This window comes from Dendrobates tinctorius, unplaced genomic scaffold, assembly GCF_039654945.1.
Source record: "Dendrobates tinctorius isolate UK_male_01 unplaced genomic scaffold, ASM3965494v1 ptg000103l, whole genome shotgun sequence".
Classification (NCBI taxonomy): Eukaryota; Metazoa; Chordata; class Amphibia; order Anura; family Dendrobatidae; genus Dendrobates; species Dendrobates tinctorius.
This window is the reverse complement of record NW_027361771.1, coordinates 47329056-47352084: the sequence shown is the minus strand read 5'-3', so window position 1 is coordinate 47352084 and position 23029 is coordinate 47329056. Positions and strand designations below refer to the sequence as shown.

Sequence of the window (23029 nt, the reverse complement as noted above, 5' to 3'; positions counted from 1 at the left end):
CTCTGTAATAACTCATTTAGATAAAGGGAAAGCGGAACTTGAAAAGGGAATTTTTGTTTTATAACCCTTTATCTATATAGCACAGTTTTCTAATATGCAAATAATTTTTTTTATTTCATGCCCTGGAATTGCCCAAAGCTCTGTATACTTACAGAGTCTCAGAGAGATCCACCAGTTCTTAAGCTGGCCATACACATTAGCTGGCTGTCAGCTGAACGATCCTTCAGCCGATCATTTGGCCAACAGCCATCTCAGCTGTCTCTTCCATTCGCAGTATTCATGCAGCTGAACATGCTTGTATTCTCTAGAAGAAAGCTGCCGACTGGCAAGTCGGTTGGTGGATTACCTCCGGGAGATCAATGCAATTGACAATTCACCTGACGATCAATCAGCTGGCACCCAGATACAGTAGACCAGGGCTGTGGAGTCGGTACATCAACTCCGACTGACTCAGACTTCTCAAATTTCCCTGACTTCAGACCCCACAGCCCTGCCTCACCACTAAGCCTGTACATAAAGTGCAGCACAGATTCATCTCCACTAAAAGCCGAGATCCTTAGATCAGGAATAGGAATAGAACAGGCATTTATAGGACATTTCATAACTTTCCCAAATACTTATGAAAACATTTACAGCACAAACTGCATTGTACTACTGTACTCAATTATATGGACACCGACTGACTCCACAGCCCTGCAGTAGACAGTCTGTCGCTATCAGCAGGTTTGGCCAACATCAGTCTAATGTATATGGGGGCATTTAGTCCTTGACATGTACAGATAAAATACACCTCTGCCAATACAAGAATCAGCTGTGATCCCATGCTGTCCTGTCTGTATAATCTTTTGCTTCCTACCCTGCCAAGGAGATGTGGTATAAGCCGACTATGGTCACACACAGCCATTACACAGTACACAGCAGGGGCACATTTATAAGGCTATGTGCCCACGTAGCGTTTTAAAAAGCACAATTAAAACCGGACTCCTTCCCAGAAATCGCGCGGTTTTTTCCCGCGTGGTTTCACCGCGATTCTGTTCGCGATTTTCTCAAGCACTTTCCAAGCGATTTGAAGCATCGCTTGGAAAGTGACTGACAGGTTGGTCACACTCGTCAAACATAGTGTTTGACAAGTGTGACCAGCTTTTTACTATTGAGGCCGCCTATGCGGCTTCAATAGTAAAAGATAAGCTGAGGCCGGGAATGCAGCGCGGGACTTCGGAAGGTAAATATACCCCGATTTTTTGTTTTTTATTCTTTTTTTTTTTTACAGGGGTATGGTACCCAGGGCCTGGAGGACAGTCTCCTCTCCTCCACACCGTGGGTACCAACCGCACATGAGACGCTTAACTTCCCACGTGGTGGGCATAGCCACATGCGGGAAGTAAGCGATTCTCATGCATTCCTATGGGTGCGGAATCGCGGCAATTCTTTGCGATTCCGCACAAAAGAATGATCATGCAGCGATTTTTTCAGAGATGCGATTCTGCCGCGGAAAAAAGCGCAGCATTAGCACAGCATGTGCGGAATGCCATAGGAATGCATGGGGTGCGTCATATACAAGCTTTTTAAACGTTTTCGCGCCGAAAATCGCGGCAAAAAAGCTTAAAAAATCGCATCGTGGGCACACAGCCTAAGATTATCTCAGCACAGGAACATCTAAACACTTCCAATTGTGGAACTTATTATTTTAACCCCTTAACGACCGCCGATATGCATTTTAACGGCGGCAATTAAGGGTACTTAAACCACAGCGCCGCTTTTTAACGGCGCTGAGGTTTAAGGCTACAGCACCCCCCAGCGTCAGGATTTCTCTTGGCTGCCGGGGGTAGCCGAGACCCCAGAGAACATGATTCGAGTCAGCTTTTTCTGACCATGGTGTTGTGATCACCGTTATTAACCGTATAACGGCTACCGCAAAAAAAGGAAGAAATAAAGGTCTGATTTTCCATTTAATTTCTCTTTCCTCTCATGTGATCGCACATCAGATGAGAGAGAAATAGAATCTCCATCACACCCCCCCAGTGTCCCTGGACCCTCTTGTTTCTCCCCACAGCCGCCAGCGTCTTCTGGGAAGAAAGTGGCGGGCGCATGTGCAGTGCGCCTGCCGAGATCTGCCAGCCGGCACCCAGCAACAATAGGAGATTTTTTTTCTACTGGTTCATTTTGGTCACTGTGATAGACTATCACAGTGATCAAGATGAAAAAAAAATAGTAAGTCAAACCCCCCTTTAATCACCTCCTTAGTTAGGGAAAAATAATAAAAAAAAAATATTTATTTCCATTTTCTCATTAGGGTTAGAGTTGGGCTAATGTTAGGGTTGGGGCCAAAGTTAGGCTAGGGGCTAAAGTTAGGGTTAGGATTGGGGCTAAAGTCGGGTTAGGGGTGTGTTAGGGTTAAGTTTGTGGTTATGGTTAGGGTTGGGGTTGGAATTAGAATTGGGGGATTTCCACTGTTTAGGCACATCAGGGGCTCTCCAAACGCGACATGGCGTCCGATCTCAATTCCAGCCAATTCTGAGTTGAAATAGTCAAATGGCGCTTCTTCCCTTTAAAGCTCTGTTGTGCGCCCAAACAGTGGTTTACATGTGGGGTATCGGCGTATTCAGGAGAAATTGCACAACAAATTTTGTGGTTAATTTTCTCTTTTTTACACTTGTGAAAATAAAAAAAATGGTTCTGAAGTAAAAGGTTTGTGAAAAAAAAAAAAAAGTTAAAATGTTCATTTTTTCCTTCCATATTGCTTCAGTTCTTGTGAAGCACCTGAAGGGTTAATAAACTTCTTGAATGTGGTTTTGAGCACCTTGAGGGGTGCAGTTTTTAGAATGGTGTCACTTTTGGGTATTTTCTGTCAATTACACCCCTCAAAGTCACTTCAACTGTGATGTGGTCCCTAAAAAAATGGTTTTGAAAATTTTGTTGTAAAAATGAGAAATCGCTGGTCAAATTTTAACCCTTATAACTTACTAACAAAAAAAAATGTTGTTTCCAAAATTGTGCTGATGTGAAGTAGACATGTGGGAAATGTTATTTATTAAGTATTTTGTGTGACATCTTTCTGATTTAAGGGCATAAAAAATAAAAGTTTGAAAATTGCAAAATTTTAAAAATTTGCGCCATATTTCCTTTTTTTGTCATAAATAAACGCAAGTAATATTGAAGAAATGTTACCACTAACATGAAGTACAATATGTCACGAAAAAAATCTCAGAATCACCAGGTCCATTAACGCGTTCCAGAGTTATAACCTCATAAAGTGACAGTGGTCAGAATTGTAAAAATTGGCCCGGGCATGAAGTAGCAAATTGGCTCTGTCACTAAGGTTTTAAGATCTAATCTAATATATAAAGTTCAATGTGTGTGTGTGTGTGTGTGTGTGTCCGGGATTGGCATCCGCACCGTCGCAGCTACAGCCACACGTCTGCACCCCGAGAGTGTCCTAGGCTATGTTGTGAGGCGCAAGTCACCAAACAATTTTGCCTATTATTCTTATCATTTCTATGGTGTTATCGTCCTTCTGTAAAGCTGGAAATAATACAATTTATTACCGTATTATAAACCAAAAGAAAAAGATTGCGACCAAAATCCAAGTATTATGAAAATAGAGAAATATTTATTAGAATGTACAGACATACGGAGAAGGGAAGCTACCCTAAAAGGCACAAGTTGCAAAAAGACACTCCATGGAGTAATTATAATTATCATAGCAATAATTATTGCTATGATAATAAGATGAACAAAAGACACCAAAATATAGACACCAAGGGGCCCCTTGAGAAAGGCTTTCAAGCCGAAATGCGCATTGTGGTGACGCTCCTGGACCTGGCGCCTGTCCCCATTATTACTCCAAGTAAATTGTTACTGTATTTAACTATCTGGGGAGCGGTTGACCTCATTGCACACTTAATCACCCTTGGAGGGACGGCATAACAATAGGGACGGTATCAATATTGCACATAGCCCTATATTTTGGTGTCTGGTGTTCATCTTATCATAGCAATAATTATGAGATATCTTTTGTGTAATACCGCATTGATGATCAGTATACCTGAACTCTATTGTATTTATCTTTGATTATTTTTATTATAATTATTGCCTTTATCCCCTATGATATTCATCATGTGTGTATTGATCCATGGAGTGTCTTTTTGCAACTTGTGCCTTTTAGGGTAGCTTCTCTTCTCCGTATGTCTGTACATTCTAATAAATATTTCTCTGTTTTCATAATACTTGGATTTTGGTCGTGATTTTTTCTTTTGGTTTATATTATGGCATGCAATTTTTCCTATAATTGGTCCTTTTATCATTTTTTTCACTGGTAAACTTGAACACTACCCTTTGGGTGTGTTTGTGTGATGCATTTCACAAGATATTCAATTTATAACCGTGCCAACACAGACCACCGTCTGACACAGACTGCAGGGGGAGCACAGTATCACACAGGTTAGGATTAGATACACGGCTCAGCAGTCAGTATCACACAGGAGAGGATTAGATACACGGCTCAGCAGTCAGTAACACAGGATAGGATTAGATACACAGCTCAGCAGGCAGTATCACACAAGATAGGATTAGATACATGGCTCAGCAGTCAGTATCACACAGAATAGGATTAGATACACAGCTCAGCACACAGTATCACACAGGATAGGATTAGATACACCGCTCAGCAGTCAGTATCACACAGGATAGGATTAGATACACAGCTCAGCACACAGTATCACACAGGATAGGAATAGATACATGGCTCAGCAGTCAGTATCACACAGGAGAGGATTAGACACACAGCTCAGCAGTCAGTACCACAGGATAGGATTAGATACACGGCTCAGCAGTCAGTATCACACAGGATAGGATTAGATACATGGCTCAGCAGTCAGTATCACACGATAGGATTAGATACACGGCTCAGCAGACAGTATCACACAGGATATGATTAGATACACAGCTCAGCAGTCAGTATCACACAGGATAGGATTAAATACACGCTCAGCAGACAGTATCACACAGGATAGGATTAGATACACGCTCAGCAGACAGTATCACACAGGATATGATTAGATACACAGCTCAGCAGACAGTATCACACAGAATAGGATTAGATACACAGCTCAGCAGACAGTATCACACAGGATAGGATTAGATACACAGCTCAGCAGACAGTATCACAGGATATGATTAGATACACAGCTCAGCAGACAGTATCACACAGGATAGGATTAGATACACAGCTCAGCAGACAGTATCACAGGATATGATTAGATACACAGCTCAGCAGACAGTATCACACAGAATAGGATTAGATACACAGCTCAGCAGACAGTATCACACAGAATAGGATTAGATACACAGCTCAGCAGACAGTATAATTACATCAGGAGTGTCATTAGAAAGAATTAGCATTTATTAGAGAGGGACGAGGATTTAACTGATATTGTCGAGAGGTCCTCTATTTGCAAGTCGCCGAAGTAAAAACTTAAAAGACCTTCTGGTCGGCAACAGATATAAAAGTGATAATAAAAACTGGCTAGGTCTGAACAGTCCTGCAGGCAATTATAAGTGCAAGAACTGCCCCTTCTGCCCTTTAAATTGACAGGAAAATCTCTCAAAATCGGAACAATTCAGCATGAGGTCCAGAACTTTATTTCTTGTAAAACAATCCACGTTGTGTATGTCATCTTCTGTCCCTGCGGTTTTTATTTAAGAAAAACTATTCGTCCATTGTATGTTAGATTTAGAGAGCATTTTCAGTCTATTTCCACAGGAAAAGGGGTCCCTCGTTTGATAGAGCAAAAAAAGTGCATGGGGGTAATGCAGAGGTGCTGCGGTTCGCAGGTGTAGAACAAAGTATCACAGCCAACCCAAGGGGGAAACCATCATAGAATTCTCTTACAAAGAGAATCTAAGTGGATTCTACAAACAAATGCCACAGGACCTTTAGGGTTAAATGAGAAAATAGATATGGCGGTGTTTTTGTAGGAACTGCTCAGTGTTTGTATTTCCACATTTTATTATGACAGATTTTTTAACCCTTGTTTTTAATTCTGTGTTTGACTAATTTGTTCACGTTTCACTCCACTGGGGGAGTAGGAGTCGGAATTCAGGAGGTGTGTCCACATGTGTGTGCTTCTAAATTCCCACCTGCCTGTATTCCAGCCTCAGGACCCGTTGAAGAGCAAGTGCGTGAAACGGCCGTTGCCTTTTAATTAATAAAGAATTTTCACGACAGAATGGTGAGTGCCATCACTTTTTTTTCTCTTTTATACAAAATCAGATTACAATGTTTGCTTTTCTGGATTGAGCACCCGTTCTGACGGTATTTTGGCGGTCGGTCCAGGTGTGTGATTTTCTACTTGAATAGCAGTCATGGAACCGCTTTGGGGTTAAGGAGCAGTGCCGAAACTTCTGTCTCTCTTATATACTTAATAAAATCATACCTTGGTTGATGAAATCCGTCTCGTTGTTTCTTAGGCTTTATTTTCACAATTTTGTGCTAATGACATGCTCGTGTCCTAAGGCGGGGTTCATGTATGTGGTTGATATAGAAGAGTTAATGGTTTGCTTTTATATCCCTTTAATTACCTTTAAGACTTCAAATGCCTTTATTGTTGTAAATGGTATAAAATATTGCTTTCTTCTGCATTACGGCAGATGAAGTGATTTGACCACGGCGTGTAATTCGGACTCACTGGTGATCTGGCATAGCTGGTGCTTAGTCAGAACACAAAGCAGCTACGACAGTTTTTGACACCCAACGGGAGCCGTGGAAACCAGCCTATTCAGAATCCGTATGTGGGAGTTTCCTGGGAGGTTGAAAATTCAAAATCCAGGCTGCAGCAGGTGAGAACATTTATTCTTACACTGATTTTGCATTTGCAACCTCTCTAAGGATGCCTACATATCTCTGGGTAAGACTGTACAACACGGTTCAAAAGAACCCACATCACCAGCGAGTGGTGAGTATGTCCGTATGAGAGTTGAATAATAGAGTAATAAGATAATAATTGTCATCTGTATTATCTATTAATCTGTTCTGGCAATATACTAATATACTAACTGGTTGTGTACTGGTGTACTGTATAGCACAGAGCCTGGGATAGACTCTGTGCAGTGTGATTTTGGATTGCCAGTAAATCATATGAGGCTGTATTTTGTATAGGGCTGTGGGTTTTGGTTGTTCTGGACCATCTGACGTTGGTTTGGTTTTCATTGATTCTTGTTGTTTAAAAAGTTGGCTTTGGTGTTCTCAGAGTGTCAGAGGACACTGCTGTAAGTTAAGGTGTTAAATCCAAAGTCCAAGATAGGCAGGCTGTTTGAATCCTTGTATGTATGTCTATGAGAACCTCTGAATGACTTGAGAGATGAGTAATTGAGTATAAATAAATTCCTGATTGATGAGGGGTTCTGTTAGAAGTAGTCCTCTGTATGTGACAGAGGACATTATTTGACTCACTTTAAGCTGAATTAGGCGGAGTGATTGAGATAACAAAAATCCCTTATCTTCTCCTTGTAAAATCAAATTACCGCTGAAAAGTGAAAGAAAAAATCCCTGAATGAGCACGTATGAATGAATCATTACACATCATTTTGTGTCAAGAGATTGTTACCTTTCTAGGTTTGTGGGAGATCCCGGACAGATGCATTATAGATATTTCAAATCTACATCTGAGACTGAATGAATTGAGTAATGATATAGCTCGTGTTATATGTGGCATTACATTGTAAAGTTTCCTGAATGCATTTGGCCAGAAAAGGGCAAGACTCAGTTAATCTCATTATACAGTTATCTGCTCTTACAGTGAAATCCTGTGATTTTGAGTTTGCTTTGTAGTAATTGATTTTGATTAAGTCTAAAGAACTATGGAATTCTGTGAAGGACACTACATTCTGATGGGAGGGGGAAGGATGGAACTGCGCGGTTTCTTCTCTCCCCTTCTCTCGCTCCCCTCGTCTTATCTCTGCTGAGTGTCTAATAAGAGGATTCACAGAGCTGCGCTCAGATTCTCTGTGGTTCTGAAATGCTCGCTATAAGATTTGTGCATTTTAAAGCAACAGTACTTAATTGAAATGGAATTAAATATTGTAAACTGAAGTTGAAAGTAAAATATGGTGCCTAATTTAGAAGGAAATTGTAAGTGATTGTTTGGTCATTAATGTGTTTGAACCTGATGTGTTTGAACAGTTGTGTGATTAATTTGTATGGCAAATTGTGGATCAACAAAGGAGATAGCCGACTGTATGGCTGATAAAGTAGGTCAGAGGCCTATCACACCTGGGCCTTCTTACTTTAGTCAGCGGGATTTTTTTGTTGTGGGTGAGAGGCGAGGGCAAGGAGCCTTCTGGATATACCTTGGCAGGCTCACTCTGACTTGCTATGTGTGGGCTGTAAGACAGAGGTCCAGACACACAGAAGGGCATTTCAGAAGCAAGATGAGCTGTCTAAGTTGAAGTAGCCTTCCCACAACCAATGGAGCTGGGCTAGAAGGAAAAAGGCCTATTTCTATTCTAGCCAGCTGATCTAATGGGTGAGAGGCAGAGAGCCTTCTCGTTACATCCTGTAGGTCTACCGGGTGAGAGGCAAGGAGCCTTCCCGCTACACCTTGGCAGGCTCGCTCTGACTTGCTAAGTGTGGCCTGTAAGACAAAGTTAAGCACACTGGGAGGGCATTTCAGAAGCAAGGTGAGCTGTCGGCAGAGAAAGTTTGAAGCCATGGGCAACTTTTTTCTGTGTACAGTCGGTGCCCCCAATGGGATCCGGGACAGCTATGCAAATTGAAAAAGACAGAAAAGAAAGGAAGCAGTAAAACAAGTGGGACCAATATTGGAAAAGGCAAAGATACCAGAGTGTGAATGTTTGGATGTACAAAAAGGCACAGACAAGGGAAGAAAATAGCAAGTGAATAAATGGTGTCTGAGAATGTGTAGCAGTATGGAAGGTGTATTATGAATGTTTTGATTGACAAAATTTAACCAGAGACTCAGACAAAACAGATGGACTTGTAAACACTGTGATCAGACTCAGACAAACCCAGACTGAATAGCTACTTGTGTGACCTGTGCTACTGACCCAAGCGAATTGTACTAAATCCTGTCCAGACAAGATCATATGTAGTGACATAATAGTGTGGGTAGTCGGGACATTGACCTTTGAGGAGTGAGCTGACAGTAGACATCAGATGACCGACCGCATCAGGACCTAGAAGGGCGACTAGAATAAGAAAGATGCAGGTGTATTATCCCTGGAGCCCCTCTGACCGGTTCGCTATGCTAAAGCAGTTACCTGACCCTGAAGACCAACCATTCCCGTTTTAGACACATAAAGGAAATACAGCAGACATATAAGTGTACCTGGGCACACCTAGAGAGGTTGGCGAGTTTGAAGGCAGGTGACGCACTAGGACATATAATTAAGACACACACAGATGTGGCAAAGAATCAGGCTTGGGGCATGGATGATAAATCTGCACGGTCTGGGGAGACGTACTGTGAGTCACTAAAACAGTGGGCAACAATGGAACAATCAGAGCAGTCTGTACACCTGACTAACGTGACACAGCAAAGAGGAGAGAGTGTAGAGATGTACTTTGGATGGTTACAGCTGAAATGGGCAGACATGGGGTACATTTGCATAAACCCACTTGATGTTAGAATACTGGTGAATACATTCATTGACGGTATGAACAAAGACTTATGAAACGCAGTACAGACAGCCAGACCTGAATGGAGATATGTAGATCCGAAAGACCTCCTTAAGGTAGCTAAAGAAGTTGAAATAACAAGGACGATAAGACAACCTGTCATGTATGCTGGAGCACAAGGAAAACAGTGGAGACGTAGTAAGGTACCAAGGGACCTAGAAACAGTGAGGTTCTGGAATTGTAGTACTTAAACTTATTGTTAGTGACAATACCCCTATGAATTTACTGGGAGCAGATGTGCTGAGTGCGATCCAGGCCACCATAAAGTACTCTCCTGAGGGTATTACAGTCACAAGTCCCCGCTCAGATAAACATTTGTGTAAGATTGCGGCAATGGTGTATATGACAAAAGCGGTGAAACTAACACCTGACACCAAAATGCCTGAGGATGAAGAAATGGGACAGGTGCCAGACACTGTTTGGGCAAGGGGAAAAACTGATGTGGGTCAGCTGCCCATTCCCCCTGTCATGATTAAATTGAAAAAAAGGAACCACTCCTCCTTGTTTAAAGCAATACCCCTTGAGCCTAGCCAAATCAATGGCCCCGAGCAGAGATATTAGAGAGCATGTTAAGGCAGGGGTTCTGGTGCGAAGATCTTCCCCCTGCAATACCCCTGTGTATCCCATTAGGGAAATAGGACTCAAGGGTTTGCTGACACTTAGGCCGGTTTCACATTAGCGCTTTTTCAGCGCGCGCACGGCCGGGGGTAGCTCCGCCCCCGAGCCGGCTCTCTGCCCGGCGTGCCCGCCCCTTCCTTGTAGCGCCGCCTCCTAGCGGACAGCGGCGCCTGCGATCGGCGCACCCTATCTTTAGCATAGGGTGCGCCGATCGTGCGCAGGCCGTGCGTTAGTTGCGCTTTGACCTGCGCTGCGCACTTTTGACAGTGCGCCGTGCGCGCCAAAATCAAACTTTTCGGATTTTGGCGCGCACGGCGCACCGTCAAAAGTGCGCAGCGCAGGTCAAAGCGCAACTAGCGCACGGCCTGCGCACGATCGGCGCACCCTATGCTAAAGATAGGGTGCGCCGATCGCAGGCGCCGCTGTCCGCTAGGAGGCGGCGCTACAAGGAAGGGGCGGGCACGCCGGGCAGAGAGCCGGATCGGGGGCGGAGCTACCCCCGGCCGTGCGCGCGCTGAAAATGCGCTAATGTGAAACCGGCCTTACAGAAAGGTTCATGACTTAAGGGCTATTAATGATGATACAGTGAGTGTGACCTCAATCGTCCCTAACACACACACAATACTGTCACAGATCCCAGTAATGTCAGAATGTTTCACAGTCATTGATTTAGCGGGTGCATTTTTCTCTGTACCCCTGCACCCTGACTGTCAGTATCTTTTTCCTTTACTCATAAAGGTGAACAATATTGTTGGACAGTCCTCCCACAAAGGGGGAAAGAAATCCCCTGCCATCTATTCAGCAGCGATGGCAGGGATCCTTGAGTAGTGGTAATCACCTCATCCGCTGATTGTACTATTACAGTACGTGGGTGACCTTTTGCTGTTCTGCCTGGACCAGAGGTCCTGCAGGGAAGCCACAGTTTCCTTGCTATATTTTAGCAGAAAAGGGTTGCAAGGTCTCACGTGACAAATTACAGTATTACAAACAAAAGGTGACATTTTTGGGACATTGTATTGCCGAAGGTACCAGACACCTGACAGGAAACAGGCAATTCAAAATTTTCCCTATACTTGTTATCATTTGTTCCCAACAACATGTTCTGGGTACATTGTAAACACAGTATGACCCTGAGGGGTTGGGGGGCTACATGAGCCACATTTGTTGTAAATGGTATAAAATATTGCCTTCTGCTGCATTACGTCAGATAAAGTGATTTGACCACGGCGTGTGTTGAGTCTCTGTCTCCAAGCGCTTGTGAACAGAAGGGCGAAACCTCATAATTCGGACTCACTGGTGATCTGACATAGCTGATGCTTAGTCAGAACAAAAAGCAGCTACGACATGGTGCTCTGATTAGGTATTCATAATGCAGACTGCTGACAGATCCCTCAGTGACCCACCCCCTAGTTTGCATAATGAATATACTGTGTGTATTTGAAAAAAACATGTCACTTCATCAAAATGGCTAATAATAAAGTAACTTGGCACTCAACTGAATGATCCTTTTTGAAAATAAGTTTTTATTGTGGCAGTCACAAAGGACGTTTCGGCCTACAATTGGCCTTCATCAGTCTACCGACTGCTGCAGATGATGAAGTTAAAAGTGGAGAATTATATAAGATCCTATTACAAGGCAGTGATTTTGGAGGTTACTGCAATGACCAACTGTCTATAACACGTGTAGTGCTCTGGTGAATCCGGAAGAAATTGGAACAGGCAATGGAGCTTAAGTCTCTAGTGCCACGCTATACTTTACATGTTCATCAAAATGACGGTTACCTGCGCACTCTCACTTGTCAGTTAGTGCCTATTATCTTGCGCTGTTGAAAAGAAAAAAAAAACATCAAAATGGCACTGTCGGGTGCGCCTGCACATTAGCATCTATTGCGTTCAGGTAGATGCTACTGTGCAAGCACCGCCACTAGCTCCTTGTTGCTGCAGCCAAAAAAAATTTACATTACAACAAAATGGTGCCTATAGATGCTAATTGCAAAGGAACCAGGGGGGACTGTCCGAATGTTGTTACGGGATGGGAAAAATACCAGTATCGCAGAATGAGAATAGCAATCCCTCAGGATACCACCCAAGCAACAGCCGCTTGAAGCACTCTTCTGCAAAGACTTGTAACCCGTCTAGGGACGGTGGTTTATCTCGGTGGTCTACCAAAAGGTAAGAGTGCCACAAAAATGTGGACAGAAAACTGCTAAGTAGCAGACTTATGGAATAGAACAGCTGCCTATTCTAAGCTAAGAAAGGTCTACTACTCAGACCCATGTCTGCCTCTGAATGACACTAAACTAAATTGAATAATTAGGTGTCGGCTGCCCAGGTGTAACCTGGTGAGGAGGAGTCTGCTTTTTTTTTTCCTAAGATGTATTTCTCATTGTCAGCCTCTAGGTGGCAACATGTTAACTTGTGGATCACATGTCCCCCAAAGAAGGGCACAAGAAAAGCAGATTTCTCTCAAAAATAAAAGTTTCTTTCATTTCCTTGTAAAATTGATTTGCAAAGTTTGTTGAAAGTACACTTGACATTTAAATAAGGAAATCTACATATATTTCCTACAAATTACCTGTAGGGCGGTTGGTAAAACATTGGCTCCACCTACCTCATGATCCTGTGAAACATCATGATCATGCCCTGTCCACTCCTGGGCATACATAGAGCATCTCTCTTGGGGATTCCTGGCTGTTGGATCATCTGATAAGAGATAATCACACATACAGAATACTGAGTACATTGTTAACATGAGAGGTTATCATTTGATTAAGACCCTAAAAAACTGCTGCTTTCTCTCTATACCCAGCATGTGAGGTGACCTTCTACAGCTCTTGCATATTGCGCCTGTCAAACCTATACAATCTTTGTATTCTGAGGGGTTGACAGGCTTAGCTGCTCCTCGAGGTAGACTCAGGTACACGGGTGGTTAAAGTCTCTCGGTGGTTTATTGCATCGTAAACCAAAAACAAAATGGTAACAGAAAAACAGCCTAAGGCCTGTTTCACACATCCGTTTGTCACCATCAGTCAAGATCCGCCGATTTGTAAAAAAGCAGATCCGCCATTTTTCTTGGCGGATCCGTTTTTTCCCCCATTGACTTGCATTATCGGCGGATCTTGACGGATGGGCATCCGTTTGATCCGTTTTTTTTACAGATCAACCAACATTTTTGCGTCCGCTGAGCGGACAGGACAGACAATGAAACTTTTTTTTTCACTGCCGAATACGCATTTTCAATTGCGCATGCCCGGAAGAAGTGCTTTTGCCAGAATTTTAACCCCAAAATCATTTCTGGCGGCTGCATAAAATCTCTATCTCCTCCCCGGGCTGCGGTTCCTTTAAAATTCTTCCTTCGCCGGATCCATTAAAACAAGGAAGTAAAAGATATGGACAGAAAAGAAATTCCACCTTCTTAGCCTCTCTTTTTGACATACTCTACACCTTCTTTGATGTAGGCATTAGATGCTTTATAGCGATGAGTGAAAGTGTTTGGATAAGGTGTTATCCAAGCACACTCGGGTGCGGAGTATCTTCGATGTGCTCGAATTCTATGTTCGAGTCCCCATGGCTGCATGTCTCACAGCTGTAAGATAGCCGCAACACATGCAGCGGTTGCCTATTTGTTAGACAATCCTTGCACGCGTTGAGACTGTCGAACAGCGGCAAGACATTCAGAAACGGGGAAACGAACATAGAATTTGAGCATACCAAAGTCACCCAGTTACCACTAGTGCATGCTTGGAGAACACCGTATCTGAGACCACGTTCGCTCATCACTAATGCTTTCCTTACTAAAAATCTGATAACAGGTTTCATTTCACAATTTTGGAAAATTAAATTTTAAAGAGATATTTTTATTTCCTGCTTAACTTTAAAAGCTTTATCGCCCTGACATCGTGAGGTGGGGATGTGAATGGGGAAGAGAGAACCCCACAATCGTGATGTGGGGATGTGAATGGGGAAAAGAGAGAACCCCACAATCGTGAGGTGGGGATGTGAATGGGGAAAAAAGAGAACCCCACAATCGTGAGGTGGGGATGTGAATGGAGAAAAGAGAGAACCCCACAATCGTGAGGTGGGGATGTGAATGGGGAAAAGAGAGAGCCCCACAATCGTGAGGTGGGGATGTGAATGGGGAAAAGAGAACCCCACAATCGTGAGGTGGGGATGTGAATGGGGAAGAGAGCCCCGCCATCGTGAGGTGGGGATGTGAATGGGGAAAAGAGAGAGCCCCACAATCGTGAGGTGGGGATGTGAATGGGGAAAAGAGAGAGCCCCACAATCGTGAGGTGGGGATGTGAATGGGGAAAAGAGAGCCCTGCCATCGTGAGGTGGGGATGTGAATGGGGAAAAGAGAGCCCTGCCATCGTGAGGTGGGGATGTGAATGGGGAAAAGAGAGAGCTCCACAATCGTGAGGTGGGGATGTGAATGGGGAAAAGAGAGCCCTGCCATCGTGAGGTGGGGATGTGAATGGGGAAAAGAGCCCTGCAATCGTGAGGTGGGGATGTGAATGGGGAAAAGGGAGCCCCGCAATCGTGAGGTGGGGATGTGAATGGGGAAAAGAGAGAGCCCCACAATCGTGAGGTGGGGATGTGAATGGGGAAAAGAGAGCCCTGCCATCGTGAGGTGGGGATGTGAATGGGGAAAAGAGGCCTGCAATCGTGAGGTGGGGATGTGAATGGGGAAAAGAGAGCCCCGCAATCGTGAGGTGGGGATGTGAATGGGGAAAAGAGAGAGCCCCACAATCGTGAGGTGGGGATGTGAATGGGGAAAAGAGGCCTGCAATCGTGATGTGGGGATGTGAATGGGGAAAAGAGGCCTGCAATCGTGAGGTGGGGATGTGAATGGGGAAAAGAGAACCCCACAATCGTGATGTGGGGATGTGAATGGGGAAAAGAGAACCCCACAATCGTGAGGTGGGGATGTGAATGGGGAAAAGAGAGCCCTGCCATCATGAGGTGGGGATGTGAATGGGGAAAAGAGAGGCCTGCAATCGTGATGTGAATGGGGAAAAGAGAGAACCCCACAATCGTGAGGTGGGGATGTGAATGGGCAAAAGAGAGCCCTGCAATCGTGAGGTGGGGATGTGAATGGGGAAAAGAGCCCCGCCATCATGATGTGGGGATGTGAATGGGCAAAAGAGAGCCCCCGCCATCATGAGGTGGGGATGTGAATGGGGAAAAGAGCCCCGCAATCGTGAGGTGGGGATGTGAATGGGGAAAAGAGAGCCCCGCCATCATGATGTGGGTAGACGAATGGGCAAAAGCGAGAGCCCCGCAATCGTGAGGTGGGGATGTGAATGGGGAAAAGAGCCCCGCAATCGTGAGGTGGGGATGTGAATGGGGAAAAGAGCCCCGCAATCGTGAGGTGGGGATGTGAATGGGGAAAAAGAGCCCCGCCATCGTGATGTGGGGATGTGAATGGGCAAAAGAGAGCCCTGCAATCGTGAGGTGGGGATGTGAATGGGGAAAAGAGCCCCGCCATCATGATGTGGGGATGTGAATGGGCAAAAGAGAGCCCCCGCCATCATGAGGTGGGGATGTGAATGGGGAAAAGAGAGCCCAGCAATCGTGAGGTAGGGATGTGAATGGGGAAAAGAGAGCCCCGCAGTCGTGAGGTGGGGATGTGAATGGGGAAAAGAGAGAGCCCCACCATCGTGATGTGGGGATGTGAATGGGCAAAAGAGAGAGCCCCGCAGTCGTGAGGTGGGGATGTGAATGGGGAAAAGAGAGAGCCCCACCATCGTGATGTGGGGATGTGAATGGGCAAAAGAGAGAGCCCCGCAGTCGTGAGGTGGGGATGTGAATGGGGAAAAGAGAGAGCCCCACCATCGTGATGTGGGGATGTGAATGGGCAAAAGAGAGCCCCGCAATCGTGAGGTGGGGATGTAAATGGGGAAAAGAGCCCCGCAATCGTGAGGTGGGGATGTGAATGGGGAAAAGAGAGCCCCGCCATCATGATGTGGGTAGACGAATGGGCAAAAGCGAGAGCCCCGCAATCGTGAGGTGGGGATGTGAATGGGGAAAAGAGCCCCGCAATCGTGAGGTGGGGATGTGAATGGGGAAAAGAGCCCCGCAATCGTGAGGTGGGGATGTGAATGGGGAAAAGAGCCCCGCAATCGTGAGGTGGGGATGTGAATGGGGAAAAAGAGCCCCGCAATCGTGAGGTGGGGATGTGAATGGGGAAAAGAGCCCCGCAATCGTGAGATGGGGAAGTGAATGGGGAAAAGAGAGCCCCGCCATCATGATGTGGGGATGTGAATGGGCAAAAGAGAGCCCAGCAATCATGAGATGGGGGATGTGAATGGGGAAGTGAATGGGGAAAAGAGAGCCCCGCAATCGTGATGTGGGGATGTGAATGGGCAAAAGAGAGAGCCCCGCAATCATGATGTGGGGATGTGAATGGGGAAAAAAGAGAGCCCCGTCATCGTGAGGTGGGGATGTGAATGGGGAAAATAGCCCCGCAATCGTGAGGTGGGGATGTGAATGGGGAAAAGAGCCCCGCCATCATGATGTGGGGATGTGAATGGGCAAAAGAGAGCCCCGCAGTCGTGAGGTGGGGATGTGAATGGGGAAAAGAGAGCCCAGCCATTGTGAGGTGGGGATGTGAATGGGGATGTGAATGGGGAAAAGAGAGCCCCGCCATCATGATATGGGGATGTGAATGGGCAAAAGAGAGCCCAGCAATCGTGAGATGGGGATGTGAATGGGGAAAAGACAGAGCCCCGCAATCGTGATGTGGGGATGTGAATGGGGAGAAGAGAGAGCCCCGCCATCGTGAGGTGGGGATGTGAATGGGGAAAAGAGAGAGCCCCGCCATCGTGAGGTGAATGGGCAAAAGAGAGAGCCCCGCAGTCGTGAGGTGGGGATGTGAATGGGGAAGAGAGCCCCGCCATCGTGAGGTGGGGATGTGAATGGGGAAAAGAGAGCCCCACAATCGTGAGGTGGGGATGCGAATGGGGAAAAGAGAGCCCAGCCATTGTGAGGTGGGGATGTGAATGGGCAAAAGAGAGAGCCCCGCCATCGTGAGGTGGGGATGCGAATGGGGAAAAGAGAGCCCCGCCATCGTGAGGTGGGGATGCGAATGGGGAAAAGAGAGAGCCCAGCCATTGTGAGGTGGGGATGTGAATGGGGAAAAGAGAGCCTCGTCATCGTGAGGTGGGGATGTGAATGGGGAAGTGAATGGTGAAAAGAGAGAGCCCCGCCATCGTGAGGTGGGGATGTGAATGGGGAAAAGAGCCTCGCCATGGTGAGGTGGGGATGTGAATGGGGAAAAGAGAGCCCTGCCATCGTGAGGTGGGGATGTGAATGGGGAAAATAGCCCCACAATCGTGAGGTGGGGATGTGAATGGGCAAAAGAAAGCCACGCCATCGTGAGGTGGGGATGTGAATGGGGAAAAGAGCCCCGCAATCGTGAGGTGGGGATGTGAATGGGGAAAAGAGCCCCGCAATCGTGAGGTGGGGATGTGAATGGGGAAAAGAGCCCCGCAATCGTGAGGTGGGGATGTGAATGGGGAAAAAGAGCCCCGCAATCGTGAGGTGGGGATGTGAATGGGGAAAAGAGCCCCGCAATCGTGAGATGGGGAAGTGAATGGGGAAAAGAGAGCCCCGCCATCATGATGTGGGGATGTGAATGGGCAAAAGAGAGCCCAGCAATCATGAGATGGGGGATGTGAATGGGGAAGTGAATGTGGAAAAGAGAGCCCCGCAATCGTGATGTGGGGATGTGAATGGGCAAAAGAGAGAGCCCCGCAATCATGATGTGGGGATGTGAATGGGGAAAAAGAGAGCCCCGTCATCGTGAGGTGGGGATGTGAATGGGGAAAATAGCCCCGCAATCGTGAGGTGGGGATGTGAATGGGGAAAAGAGCCCCGCCATCATGATGTGGGGATGTGAATGGGCAAAAGAGAGCCCCGCAGTCGTGAGGTGGGGATGTGAATGGGGAAAAGAGAGCCCAGCCATTGTGAGGTGGGGATGTGAATGGGGATGTGAATGGGGAAAAGAGAGCCCCGCCATCATGATATGGGGATGTGAATGGGCAAAAGAGAGCCCAGCAATCGTGAGATGGGGATGTGAATGGGGAAAAGACAGAGCCCCGCAATCGTGATGTGGGGATGTGAATGGGGAGAAGAGAGAGCCCCGCCATCGTGAGGTGGGGATGTGAATGGGGAAAAGAGAGAGCCCCGCCATCGTGAGGTGAATGGGCAAAAGAGAGAGCCCCGCAGTCGTGAGGTGGGGATGTGAATGGGGAAGAGAGCCCCGCCATCGTGAGGTGGGGATGTGAATGGGGAAAAGAGAGCCCCACAATCGTGAGGTGGGGATGCGAATGGGGAAAAGAGAGCCCAGCCATTGTGAGGTGGGGATGTGAATGGGCAAAAGAGAGAGCCCCGCCATTGTGAGGTGGGGATGTGAATGGGCAAAAGAGAGAGCCCCGCCATCGTGAGGTGGGGATGCGAATGGGGAAAAGAGAGCCCCGCCATCGTGAGGTGGGGATGCGAATGGGGAAAAGAGAGAGCCCAGCCATTGTGAGGTGGGGATGTGAATGGGGAAAAGAGAGCCTCGTCATCGTGAGGTGGGGATGTGAATGGGGAAGTGAATGGTGAAAAGAGAGAGCCCCGCCATCGTGAGGTGGGGATGTGAATGGGGAAAAGAGCCTCGCCATGGTGAGGTGGGGATGTGAATGGGGAAAAGAGAGCCCTGCCATCGTGAGGTGGGGATGTGAATGGGGAAAATAGCCCCACAATCGTGAGGTGGGGATGTGAATGGGCAAAAGAAAGCCACGCCATCGTGAGGTGGGGATGTGAATGGGGAAAAGATCCCCGTCATCATGATGTGGGGATGTGAATGGGCAAAAGAGAGCCCAGCAATCCTGAGGTGGGGATGTGAATGGGGAAGTGAATGGGGAAAAGAGAGCCCCACCATTGTGATGTGGGGATGTGAATGGGCAAAAGAGAGAGCCCCGCAGTCGTGAGGTTGGGATGTGAATGGGGAAAAGAGAGCCCCGCAGTCGTGAGGTGGGGATGTGAATGGGGAAAAGAGAGCCTCGCCATTGTGAAGTGGGGATGCGAATGGGGAAAAGAGAGCCCCGTTATCGTGAGGTGGGGATGTGAATGGGGAAGTGAATGGGGAAGTGAATGGGGAAAAGAGAGCCCCGCCATCGTGATGTGGGGATGTGAATGGGGAAAAGAGAGCCCCGCCATCGTGATGTGGGGATGTGAATGGGCAAAAGAAAGAGCCCCGCCATCATGAGGTGGGGATGTGAATGGGGAAAAAAGAGAGCCCCGCCATCGTGATGTGGGGATGTGAATGGGCAAAAGAGAGAGCCCAGCCATTGTGAGGTGGGGATGTGAATGGGGAAGAGAGAGCCCCGCAATCGTGAGGTGGGGATGTGAATGGGGAAGTGAATGGGGAAAAGAGAGCCCCGCCATCGTGATGTGGGGATGCGAATGGGGAAAAGAGAGCCCCGCCATCGTGATGTGGGGATGTGAATGGGCAAAAGAAAGAGCCCCGCCATCATGAGGTGGGGATGTGAATGGGGAAAAAAGAGAGCCCCGCCATCGTGATGTGGGGATGTGAATGGGCAAAAGAGAGAGCCCCGCCATCGTGAGGTGGGGATGCGAATGGGGAAAAGAGAGAGCCCAGCTATTGTGAGGTGGGGATGCGAATGGGGAAAAGAGAGCCCCGTCATCGTGAGGTGGGGATATGAATGGGGAAGTGAATGGGGAAAAGAGCCCCGCCATCGTGATGTGGGGATGCGAATGGGGAAAAGAGAGCCCCGCCATTGTGATGTGGGGATGTGAATGAGCAAAAGAAAGAGCCCCACCATCGTGATGTGGGGATGTGAATGGGCAAAAGAGAGAGCCCAGCCATTGTGAGGTGGGGATGTGAATGGGGAAGAGAGAGCCCCGCAATCGTGAGGTGGGGAAGTGAATGGGGAAAAGAGAGCCCCGCCATCATGATGTGGGGTTGTGAATGGGCAAAAGAGCCCTGCAATCGTGAGGTGGGGTGGTGAATGGGCAAAAGAGAGATGTCAGCTATATATTACAGCCAGTACCTGCTGCTGATGGCGGCCATCACTGCAACGTATTTGTACTCTGTGGTGCAGGGAGCAGAAGAACATCTTTCCCCTCTCTATTTTTTCCCAGTGCAACATGCTGTGATGACTATGGTGAATGTGTGATATTTCGTAGTAGGCATTTCTTACCTGGGCTAATATTCACAGGAACTTGCTCCTCTTTACACTGGTCATCAGTCTTCACATATGTCTCATCTGGTACTATCTCAATTTTTACATTTGTCACATCTTCACTCTAAAAATCGATATGTGAACAAAAATAGTGTTGGACAAGCAAAGCCTTTAACAAGTGAATTTCTTCATATCAGGCTGTAAAATGCCAACTTGGGTGAAATGGTAAATAAAGTTTCCTCTTCATTTTTGCTTTAGAAGGGTTTACTGTCTGGCAATAACGACCCGACAACAGCACTCTTCAGGGCAGCATGATTTTGGCGATACTAAATATGTGTTTTATATATTTACTTTATGTATATTAAAGATCAGAGCTTCATAAAGAAAAATAAAACATTTTGAATTGCCATTTTCTGAGACCCATAACTAAATCTGCGGATGTGATTTTTACTTTGTGATCTGTAATTTTTAGCAGTACCATGTTGGGATTCATGCTTTGTTTTTTTTTAATATTCTGAAAACTTTTTTTTTTTAACCCAAGAGCGTTTGAGCTATTGTGCTATACACTGTGATACATCAGGTACTAAGATAGAAACCAAGGGGGCAACCTTTGGAACACCATTAGGCTACATCTGTGTGTGCTATCCTATGGATGCCTTAGTTAGTTAGTGTATATACATATATACACAATAAAAAGTTAAAGAGAAAATGGTCCCCAAAGATCTTTTATGATCTCTTGGGGGACGAGCTATGTAAAAAGTAAAATAAAAAAGGGATATAACTGCAAAAGAATAAAAAATAAAATGTAGTCTCCATGACATTTTTTATTTTTTTCAATTTAAACACAATTTGTTCCTTAGCTATAACCAACTTGCCCAGCGCCCGCACTTAGCTGAATGCTGCAAGGAGAAAATTACCTTTATGCCGCCAGCAGCGTTCTAGTTTTAGTCACTGCTCTGTGGCGGCTGTAACCACGCTCCCCGACCCTGACTGATGCTCCCTCTGCATTGGGACCAGCTGTCAGTCACTGAAACGCTGAAGGGGGGGGGATAAAGTTCATTTTCTCCCAGCAATGTTCAGCTAAGTGCGGGAGCTGGGCAATTTAATAACGCTATTAATCAGCAGTTTATAGGATCCCTTTGAAAATGAAGATAATTAACCCGATTGGTAAACACCATAAACTGAAAAAAAAAAAAAAAAATTCAAAAACCGCCAAAATTATTGTTTTTTGTCTCTGCAATACCACTAAAAATGAGATTAAAACATCAAATCTATCCCAAAATGACATGATTAAAAATGTCTCACCCCGCAAAATATAAGCCATCACACAGCCCCATCAATCGAAAAAATTAAAATGTTACGGGTATTGGTAAAAGGCAACACTCACAAGAAAATTCAGCTCGACAAACTTCTGTCTTTATTTGCTGAAAATGCTCAGTAGAGGATAAAACAGAATCAGCTATGTAAGTTACATGGTCTGCGACATCAACGGGTCTCAGGTTACTGCGCACCCTTAATCATGGTAAAATATGTTCGATATCACTTGCGTTTATTTGTGAAAATATAGGTAATTTGACGAAGCTTGAAAATGTTGCAATTTTCAAACTTTTATGCCCTTAAACCAGAGATAACGTATGTCACACAAATTAGTTAACATTTCCCACGTGTCTACATTTTTACAACAAAATTTAACACACCATTTTTTTTTAGGGACCACCTCACATGTGACTTGAGGGGCCTATATGAAAGAAAATACTGCAAATTGACACGATTGTAAAACTGCACCCCTCAAGGAGTTCAAAACCACATTCAAGAAGTTTATTAACCCTCCAGTTGCTTTACAGGAATTAATCAAATGTGGAAAGAAAGCTTAAACATTTAACTTTTTTCACAAAAATTTTATTTTAGGCCCCAATTTTTTTTATTTTCACAACGGTAACAGGAAATAATGGACCCCAGAATTTGTTGTGCAATTTCTCCTGAGTACACCGATACCCCATATGTGTGAAGGGGAGGGGAGGAGCACCATTTGACTCTTTGAATGCAAAATTTGCTGGACTCATTAGCAGAAGTCATGTTGCGTTTGGAGAACCCCTGATGTGCCAAAAGGGTGGAAATTCCCCACAAGTGACCCCATTTTGGAAACTAGAACCCTCAGTGAACTTATCTTGATGTGTGGTGAGCACCTTGAAACCCCCCCCCCCCCGTCCAGGTGCTTCACAGAGGAAGTTTATAACGTTGAGCTTTGAAAATTAAAAAAAAACAAAACCAAAAAAAAACAAAACATTTTTCTCACAAAAATGGCATTTTAGCTTCAATTTTTTTATTTTCACAAGAGTACCATTAGAAAATACACCATTCAATTTGTTGTACAGTTTCTACGCTGATATCCACTATGTGGAGGAAAACTACTGTTTGGGTGCACGTCGGGGCTCAGAAAGGATGGAATGACGTTTTGCAACGCAGATTTTGATGGAATGTTCTGCGAGTGACTAAACAGTGTAAACTCCCAATAACTGACCCAATT

General features: G+C 45.7%; 1 protein-coding gene across 1 annotated transcript in view; it reads right to left on the bottom strand.

Moving 5' to 3' along the window:
- LOC141100164 (uncharacterized) overlaps nucleotides 1-23029 on the bottom strand; it is a 137352-nt gene that overhangs the window by 101804 nt on the left and 12519 nt on the right. The window contains exons 4-5 of the mRNA XM_073588440.1: nucleotides 20521-20626; nucleotides 12924-13015 (exon numbers count right to left, since the gene is read on the bottom strand). Of these exons, the coding sequence (XP_073444541.1) occupies nucleotides 12924-13015; nucleotides 20521-20626 (198 nt within the window). The remainder of the gene's footprint in view (nucleotides 1-12923; nucleotides 13016-20520; nucleotides 20627-23029) is intronic.